General features: G+C 31.1%; 1 protein-coding gene across 6 annotated transcripts in view; it reads right to left on the reverse strand.

The window, feature by feature from the left end:
- Nucleotides 1–98: 98 nt before the first annotated feature.
- The window catches only part of LOC108756833, a 12446-nt gene continuing 2225 nt past the window's right edge, over nucleotides 99–10319 (reverse strand). Inside the window, exons 1-6 of one of the 6 annotated variants that reach the window (XM_018500930.1) lie at nucleotides 8965–9000; nucleotides 6529–6637; nucleotides 5890–5981; nucleotides 4970–5184; nucleotides 473–4862; nucleotides 99–363 (exon numbers count right to left, since the gene is read on the reverse strand). In XM_018500930.1, the coding sequence (XP_018356432.1) occupies nucleotides 352–363; nucleotides 473–4862; nucleotides 4970–5184; nucleotides 5890–5892 (4620 nt within the window). In that variant the 5' untranslated portion in view covers nucleotides 5893–5981; nucleotides 6529–6637; nucleotides 8965–9000 and the 3' untranslated portion in view covers nucleotides 99–351. Of the gene's footprint in view, nucleotides 364–472; nucleotides 4863–4969; nucleotides 5200–5567; nucleotides 5666–5889; nucleotides 5982–6510; nucleotides 6638–7276; nucleotides 7331–8964; nucleotides 9001–10319 lie in introns of those variants that run through there. The other 5 variants (XM_018500927.1, XM_018500928.1, XM_018500929.1 and 2 more) reach the window with 5 other exon arrangements.

The following is a 10319-nucleotide window of genomic DNA, read 5'->3' on the forward strand; positions in this document are numbered from 1 at the left end:
TGCTATTTAACAAAAAAAATGATAAATTAGAATATCAAGCTTTTTGTTCTTTTTTTGTCAGACTTATCTATTATCTAATTCTATTACTATTTCGTTCGCAACGTTACATCTTAACGAATAATAAATCATTTTCTATCTGCTTACCTAAATAGTATTGCAAAAAAGTAATATATTACAAAGTAATAAAAAATAACTTTAATGGTTCACTGATGCAATATTTAGTGATAATAATGAAGGGTGGCGCGCAAATATACAGAGATGAGCATATAAGTAAGATTAATGAATCCATCATATTACAGCATTGCTCCCTTCCACATATCTTCTTTCTTTTATATGTTTCATCTTCTGCAACTATATTGCCGCCTAAAATAATCACATAAATGATAATTAAACATTCACATAATTTGATAATTATGAAATCAATATCGCCACTTTCAATAAATGAATTTATATTAATTACTTAATTACTTACACTAATTTTTTCTAAGATGGTTTTCACCGGTTTGTCTTGTTTTACAGTCTCCTTTGAATCTTTAATATTTTGCTTACTCTCCTCCACGTTGGCCTTTTTCTTCAAAGCATTTCTCGCCTCTATCCTTTTACGATTCAAAAAAGCCATACCATGCACCCTCAGATGCTTGTCCACTGCAGCTTTATCTTCGAAAACTGCCATACAGACATAGCATTGATTAGCTACCGTTGTTTTCTCTTCCGTTTGCAAGTCACTATCAAGACTAGGAGCGTAAGAGGGATTTTGATTCATATAATTGAGAGGATCTTCTATGCCGTGAAAAGCTTTAAGATGCATCTGCAAGCTGGGTGCAACCACAAAGTTCTCACCACATTCTAAGCATATCAGGTAACGGCCCTTTAGTCGATGATTGGCAGCGATATGCTCTCTCAAATTGGATATGTCAGAGCATTGTTGACCACATTTCTTGCATATAAAATTACCTTCATCATCCTCTGCCGTTTCTTGCTTGACACATAGTCCTACTGGTGGATTCGTATCCTTTATTTCTGTATGTTTTCTCTGCGTCCATCGACGTTTTCTTTTAGTTACAAGTAAAGTGTTATCCGATTTCCGTTTCCTGTTATTAATAAATTGTTTATAATCGCCATTAATAAAGTTATGTGACATCCGTGATAATCGTGGAGTGATTATCGTCACTTTGTACTCATCTGAATGCTTTTCACGAAAATGCGCCTCCATTATGAATTGCGAAGTATTAATCCGTTCTTTGCATAAGTGGCATAGGTAATCAACAACTTCCTTTTGCGATCCTAGAGCGATACGCATTTTTGAGTTATCAGCTCTTTGGACGAGAGACTCCGATCTTGAATTTGAGTCATTAGTCAGCTCATTTTCCGTCTTAATTTCCATAGATTTAAGTAAATGCTGTGGAATCCTGGCAAGCGGAGGAGGTTTTGGCATGAATTCCACGTTGCTTGCATTTTCATCTTTTATCTGTGTATCGCACATTTCTGTTTTAACAAGTGACTCGATGTTCGATTTACATATTGTTTTAACATCAACTATTTTTATATAGTTATCTGTAGTTACTTCGGATATGGAACTTGAAACTTTTTCATTCGATACAATTGACGAATTTGGAATACCAATTATGTCCATTAATAAAGGCTCTTTCTCAAATTCGGAGATATGTGAAGTATTCATTATCAATTCGGTATCTTTACCAATCTTTATTATCTCTGTTGTCTTTTTCTTATTATTAGATTTGCTATCATTTAATTCCATTACTGTTTCTTCATGTGGGATCATTTTTCCGTCACTGTTAACTATAAGTTGAAAAAAAGGAGAATTAGACTTCGCCTTTGTTTCAGTTAAAATTTTCGTGATTGCTTTCTCAGGTTTAGATGGCTTTAAATCATTCATCGATACAACGCTGACTATTTTTGGCAATAATTGTCCTTTTTCCTTATCATCAATGTTCTTCACTTCTTGTGAACTTTCGTTAACCTTCTTGGTATCTGTAGGCCATATATGTTCCATATTTTGAGAGCCACGTTCAAATATTTCTGAACTAATAGTTTGAGTATTCACGATTTTAGGTACTATGGTACTACTCAAAAGAGGTTTTTCGGCATTTAAAATGACAGCTTTTGCCATTGTAAAACCAAAAATTAAAGTAAATGCTTTTTCGCTAAGAATTTTTGATAAGGGTTCTACATGATTGTTTCGTAAATGAGTGTTCAATAGCATCGCTACATGTTTATTATCTGTAGTTATTAACTGGCAAAAAGGACACTTAAACCATATTAATTTTCGAATTACAGGGTTCTTCTCCAAATATGGCATGAAATTCTTACAACGTAAAATTACATTACTTAATTTATATATTACTAATCGTACTGGCTTCTGCTGTACCCTTATCGGATGTGTCTCTGTACGATGTTGTATGTACTCATTATACGAGGTAAATACTCGATTACAAACTTCGCAACCGATCTTTGTATTGCAATGCATGACAACAAAATGTCTGGTGATTGATTCTAAATCTCTAAAACCATCTATTTCGCAAATTTTACAACCAAATGTGATCTTTCTCAATGTATGAAAGCAAACAGTCCATGTGTGAACTTCTAAAGATAAAGAAGACTTAAACTTGGAGTCGCAGTCTGGACAAACAAAAGGTTTTTTCTTCTTATGGAAGTTTTGATGCGCGACAAACCGCGAAATACTACCTTGATAAGATTGACAATCTTGACAAACTTCTTTATAACAAGAACAATAATCATTCTCATTCATAGCCAATTTTGAAAAGCCAACTATATATGATTCAGGTTTCCTATATCTATTGCACGATAGACATCTATGTTCTCGATTTACCTTCGTTTCCCATTCGTTTAATATCATGTCATCATTTATTTGCTCATCCTGTATATTTTGGTTAGATATACTGAGAGATTCTTCTAATATGCATTTGATAGTATTAACAGCTCTTAATTTTTCTTGAAAAACGTGGTCTGATATGAAATTCATAACATTTTTCATTTCATCAGTAATATATTGCAAATGCTCCAGCCGTTTTTTCAATTCCAAGCTATTCATTTGATAAAATTCATTAAACATTTCTCGTCTATATTTTGTTATTACATCACACACAGTAAGAAGGCTTTCTTTCGCAATACGATCTACTAATTTTACATCCATATAAAGATCTCCATTATCTTCTTTAATCAATGATATTATTTCCGACATATATCTCGGATGCATGGCGGATACTGGAATTAAATGCAGAGGCATTTTTTGTAATTTTGGCATAATTAAAGTTTTGTTAACGTGCGATTCATTATTGGATAATTTAGGAGATGGTGAAGGTATTGAGATGGAAACATTGTTGGGAGATAAAGTAGTTTGTTGTGTGCCGTTTTCGACTTCATTAGAATTAGTAGACTTTAAAACGTTTGGCTTTGAAATGTTATGTTCAGACGTCAATTGTTTCGTAACTTTTGTGGTGTTTTTTATGCGTTTAATGACGTACTTTTGTCCGTTACTTATTATAATTTTTTCATCCGATTCTTGTTTCTTGACATTGGAATAAGATCTCTTCTGTGTTGATGTAATGGAACCGCTATTATCTACTACTGAGTTACTTGAATTTGTTTTAGTAGTCAATTCATTCTTGCTGTGAGAAATGACATTATATGAATTCTGTCCAAAGAGAACTATTTTCTGATTGGAAATAAGATGAGATGGAAATTGATTAATTATTGTAATATTCTTTGGATCTTGGACATTTAATATCTTATTATTTGATGTTTGAAGAGTTTGTGTCGACTGATTTAAATTAGTCTTAATTATTGAACTTGTCTTAGCAGAAAATGGGATACTAATCTTAAATGAATTGTTCATAATTGTGTTAATGCCAGTTTTGATTATATTACTGGTTATATTGCTAAGATTACTAGGTTTATTGAGATTGTTCTCTGTAGTTTTTTTTATAACATTTTCATGAATCGTATTTGTTTCGTGTGAATTGCAATCCTTAGAAGTTTCATACATCATTTTATTATTTATTTTGATAGTATTAGCTGAACGATAAGTTTTTAACTGTTGTGTACTCTTATGATATATTGGTATTTCTGGTTCAAAATTTTGTGAAGTAGGACCGCAATCCACAAAAGTAATATCAGTTGATGTACATGGATTATCTTCATCTTCTACGACATTCTTATCTTTGATTAAATCAACAGAATTATTTGTATTTTTATCTATGAAATCGTTATCAATAAATTCAATATCTGGAGAGTTTCTAATATTATATGTAACGTTAGAAGAATTGGAATTCGTAAACATATCGGTAATTGTCTTATAGGAGGGTTTGAATAATTGTCGACCCTGGTACTTATCGACAATTTCCTTTATCTTAGCGTCATTACTTTTGCCATTAACCAGTTTCCACCAATTATCTTGCAAGTTATGCTCCTTTAACCAATCTATAATATGTATGGGTAACAAAAATGCCACTTCCATAAGTGCTTCACACAGTATCTCAAATTCAGAAGACCAATCACTACTGCTTATGTCAGGTAAAGAAATTAACATTAGATCACCCATATTTACCATGCTTAATTGATGCATTTTCATGTGATCGATAAATTGGCACTGGTTGTAGAATACTTTTATAACTCCCACTCGTAATTGCCTACTTGAAATACTACCTCTTGACATTAAATATGCGCGTTTTTTACTATCTTTTTCTAAACATTCAGAACATTTTGTATAACCTTTCCTGACTGGATGATTACATACTGTATCGAAACAATAACGACACCAAAGCCCTAAAATCCAACAATGCCGTGCATTGTGCTCCTCAAAACTGCTTTGAAAACGAAAACTGAAACAAAAATCATCCGTACACGCGTTATAGTTATATAATGAATATAAATCATAAAATTTTGTCGCATCTTAACGCAATTGTTAAAATACTTTATTCCAACTCACCAATCTCTGCAATGTCTGCACACATATAATGGACCAGATTCTACAATATCTTCGCTCAAGGATGCTGGTGGTTCTGTTGGCACGAAAGGTAAGCAATGCTGGGTAAATACAACATCTTGTACAGCTTTGTGATATTCTAGTCCCCATTTGTCTCCAATATTTTTATTCTTATGCACTTTTGGTCCAATGCGTATGGACCGTGTACTAAAACGATCCTGAAAACAAATTGCCTACCTTGGATAAAACATATTAAATATCATTTTCATATTGAGATACAGTTTTATAATTTTATATTAATAAATCCTGCAAAATTATATTAATTGTGAACTATCACAATGATCTAGTCAATGTTTTCACAATATCACTATATAAGACACTAGAATAGACTTTCTACTACATATTTATTAATCTCTATTAATCAACACCATGAATACACGAGTTTTTTATTTATGGAATTTAAAGCCAATTTTTTATCATGGATATTTGTTACAGCATATCTGTCATATATGCAACTCAATGAAAAGAATTGACATATTGTTCTCTCTTTCTCTCTCTCTCTTTTTTCCTCTCTTGTTTTTACATATATTTGATTTTTTACCATAGATATTTGTTATAACATATCTGTTATATATGGAATTCAATGAAATAAATTAACACATTGCTGTAAATCACAAAGTGTATGTACATCTTTCAGCCATGATGTCTCTTGATTTCTTGAACGTGAGCACTCTGTCGATAAAATAGTGCATGACAGGGCTGCCATAGTGGAAAGTCATTAAAACAATTTGTGCTTAGTCACGATTTAGCCATAGACGTCTATGGCGTTAATTAATATTTTATTAATGTTAACTACGCAGCTTAATGAAAATTTTTACATTGTAACTTAGCACGATATAATAATGTAATATAGAGCTCAATACCATTGGTTTCACAGGATAATATAATCACTGAATTTTTTATCGTGCTATTGATTGGAGTAAATCCAAATAAGAGACCCTCTAATCCAAAGATCCTGAAATTTATATAGGGATATTAGGTGTGCATTTCATAATGCAATTTGTTACAGTTGGATGCATGTGCTCTGATAAATAAGTTAGGATACTATCAAGATATAATATACATTTAGTAATAAAATAAGTAATTACAGCCAACAAGCAACAAAAGTTAATTAAGTTAATATATAATATACATTATATATAATATACATTTCTGTGAATATAGTTAATGTAATTGTTTAAAAGATGCTCTATATTTTTGTATATCCCCTACATCAGAGACTGTAAAGTGTTAATATCCTAATGGAAATAAATCACTGAAATCTATGTCAATTAACCCAATTCAGTATGAAATAAGTCAATTGACATAGATTTCAACGATTTTCAATGATTTCAGCGATTTATTTCTAGCAGAGTTCATTTAAGTGACACTTATCAACAGTTTACAGTTCCTAAAATCTGGCCTGATCTATATAATATATTTATATTTACATATTTATCATTTGTATATAACAATCTAAATTACATCCAAAAAGAGAGAATTACCTTCAATATGTATCATACCTGGCAATACAAATATGGAAACTAAAGATACTTATAGATCCCTAATGTTATTCCCTTTTCTTAGATAATCATTTGTATTAACAGTCTCACTCATGACATCACATGTCACCTGAAACAAAGTAAATAACATTTTATTTATTAATATTATGTCCCACAGCATAAGTATGCATTAGGGTCAGTAGGTTTGTATTCACACAAATTTGCAAGCTACATAAACATATGCATAAAGAAAATTATCCAATCGCATTTTATATGTGACTTTATAAGAGAAATGCGATTGAGTAATTTTCTTTATGCATGTTTACGTGGATGTATAGTTGTATACATATCCTTACAATGTGAAATAATGCCTGTACTCACAAGGTCTGTGTTCTGAATTAAATATACTTTCAGAAAAATAAGATAGATGTATGTTTGATATTTGTTAAGAGTTCTAACACAGGAATTGAAAAACAGACCAATAGATCTTATATTTGAAGCATCCTTAAATTTATTTTGAGATATTTAATAGTCAATAAAATAATTTGTAAAGCTATCTAAAGATAAATTTAAAAAAAAAGGAAGCCTTAAATATAAGGCTTCTCTATGAACATGAGTATAATCTCATGAGTGAGATATGTGCCATGTTCACATATGTAAGAAGCTAAAATTCTTAATATTAGAGCCTGATATAATCTTTCTATTGAAGTCCTGTTTATATCTTATAATTAGATTACAGACAAATACTATTATAAGACGTAATTAGTACCTTTTCACATGAGAGACTTACAACTCTTGGAGACTTGCAACTATACCTAACCTTGTAACATTGCTAGAGTGCGCTAGCTTCGGGAAACTAACATTTTACACGAAGCAACACGAGTGCACGAGATGTAGTATTGGCTCGGTAAAATGTAATTTCGGATATAATAACAAACAAATTAAGCGATTTTTTTTTTTTTACAAAAATGAATAAAGTTGCGTTTATAACAATACATATTGATTAAATATTGCCAGGGACACACGTGACCATCGTTACAAGATAAATATTCTTATATTAGAATAATATATAATAAAGGAAAATAATTTATGATGAATTATGTAGATTATTAATGCATATTTTCAATGCTAATTCTTTCTGATCCTTTCATTTTTTTATTCAGAGCAAAGTAAGAGAGACTGGCGGAAAAATTTTTACGAAAAATTGCATTGATTGAAACAAGATCATAGAAATTTTTAGTTTTTCATAGATATTTATAATGGGACATAGAGTAACGTCACTTTCATTTGTTTGAAAAACCAAGAAATCCTCCGTCCTCAACGCCATTCTACGTCCGATTACGAATATCTATGAAAAACTATAAAAATTTCAAAGACAAACAGACTACATTCTATGTTCTATTACAATACCTACGAAAAATTAGAAATTTCCAAGATCTTATCTCAATCTATGGTAATTTTTCTGTAGTAAAGTAAGACCCTTTTCAGATATTGATTTTTTTTTTCCTATTACCTATGACAGTGATGCGAAACGAGCCGAATGCAGTTCACTTGTGAATTTTTTAATTAAACCGATCATCCCAACAAACGAAAATGAATTAAAATGAATTGAAATTTTTTTCTGTCCATTTTAATTCGAATGCGTATTTTAAATAGCGAATACTTTTTTTAGATTTAATTGGATTCAATTAGATTCAATTAGATGTAATTGGATTGAAAAACTGCATTTCCTATTTAAAATTTTGAATTGAATAGTATTCACAATGCACAGAAAAAACTAATATTATTTTTAAATTAAAAGGCATAGAGATATGCTCCATACAACTCCTATAAATGAATAAAAATGCATTCAGGATTGAAAAGCATTCATTTTAACATTCGTAAATCAATATTTCTGAAAATCTGAATCCATTTTAATTCATTTCAATCCATTCTCGATTGCTGGGATACAATGTGTTCTTTGTTTTCTATCTTTCTTGCTTTTTACTTTATTCTTTGCGATTATTTTATCGAGAATGTATTTCTTGCCACGTTTCTTCTGAAGTTTGTTAACTTTTATTTTGGGTGATAGAAAACGAGAAATAAAAGATAAAATAAGAGATAAAAAGACAAGAGCCGGAATTCATAGTCCGTTCTTAATCTCAAGCAATGTCTTAAGATGCTAATAGGCTCTCTGATTGGTTCATGCGCTAAGACCATCTCAAATCTTGAGCAATGTTTATGAATTCCGTTCAAGGTATAAAAAATAGCAAAAAAACAAGAAACAGGAAATCAAAAGCACATTATTGAATAGGCTTTATGATTAACAAGCTCATAGTTGAAAATACAAAATTATATTTTCTGTAATTACATTTCATGAAAATGAAATAATCACAAGTTACTTTCCATTTTTACACAAGTAATACCGGGTTTAAAAATTATGTGAGGTATTTTATATTCAGATAATGATGTACTTACTGGTGAATTAGTTATTGTATAACACAGATTTATAACCTCACTTTTTTTGTGCAAGTTAACAAGTATTTTAGGCTGGCATGGCAATAGATTGATGTTATATGTTCTACGTTTTACCAACAGTAGAGCGTCATTGGCTACGTTTAACACTCAGTAAACTGCAGTGAACTTAGTAATTGAATGAGCGCTTGCTACTCTATTGATGTATTCTTCTAACTTAGCTAAAAGTCTGATAGGATGATCTAGAAGAATACACACTTGCTTTAAGATCTTCTAAGTAGAGATTGGTCAAAACTTCAGCTTGTGAAACCGGAAATGACGTGTTTTGGAAATGCGCGCTTATGGTGCGTTCGGGGAGACACTATTAGCGCTACTTCTATCATTCTATCTTCGTTGTTTATTAGATGTAAAAGGATAAAATAACAAATAGCGTCTTCCCGACCGCACCTTAGAGATCCTCTAAAAACGCGGGGCGCGTATTTTCAAAACATTATTTCCAGTTTCACATCATACCGGAGCTTTGGCCAATCTGTACTTAGAGGATCTCTACACTTTCGAGTTTTGATTCGATTCTGATGGCGCAACCACAGTATATACAGTAGCACAACTCTCTATCGGCACCTTTGATGTTAGTATTGGCCAAAATGAAGTGCGCATGCGCGAAATATAAGTAACGCTATCTGAATTTCTTTCTCAATTGCTCTTTATTTTCTCTCTCTCTCCCTCTCTCTCTCGATCGTTTGTATGTATATCAAATTTTAATCTAAATGTAATAAAACTAAAAGAAATAGATTCATAATTGTAATGTATTGCAAAACAAAAAAAAAATACAAAAATAAGAAAATATAAAATTATATAAATGTTGCATGATACAAATATACTGTAAAAATATTTTAATTAACGACTGCAGTATATAATACTTGTTTTCCTGCTAGATCGCTTGCGTTTTTGGTAAATTATTAGAGTTGCACCACACAGAACGCAGATTTTCTAACTAAAACATAAGCAATCTAGCAATTATACACATCACAGTATTTAAACTGACGAAATTGATGTGTTGCAGATGTGTGTGTATGTGTGTGTGTGCGTGTGTGTGATTTCAGTTAATGGTTCATCTCTCTTTGAATTGTTGTCTTATTTCCAGTTGCTGGCTTTGTAACAACAATTTTGCTGACGCCTAACCATTTGCAAGCTACTAATGACTATTGTATTGTACTTTATTTTATGTTATATCTATCCAGCAAACGAGAATGGATTAAAATAGATTGAAATTTTTTTCTATCCGAATGCGTATTTTAAATAGCGAATTTTTTTTTTGGATTTAATTGAATTCAATTGGATTCAATTAGATTCAATTG

This window comes from Trachymyrmex septentrionalis, unplaced genomic scaffold (assembly GCF_001594115.1).
Source record: "Trachymyrmex septentrionalis isolate Tsep2-gDNA-1 unplaced genomic scaffold, Tsep1.0 scaffold13, whole genome shotgun sequence".
NCBI classification, from domain to species: domain Eukaryota; kingdom Metazoa; phylum Arthropoda; class Insecta; order Hymenoptera; family Formicidae; genus Trachymyrmex; species Trachymyrmex septentrionalis.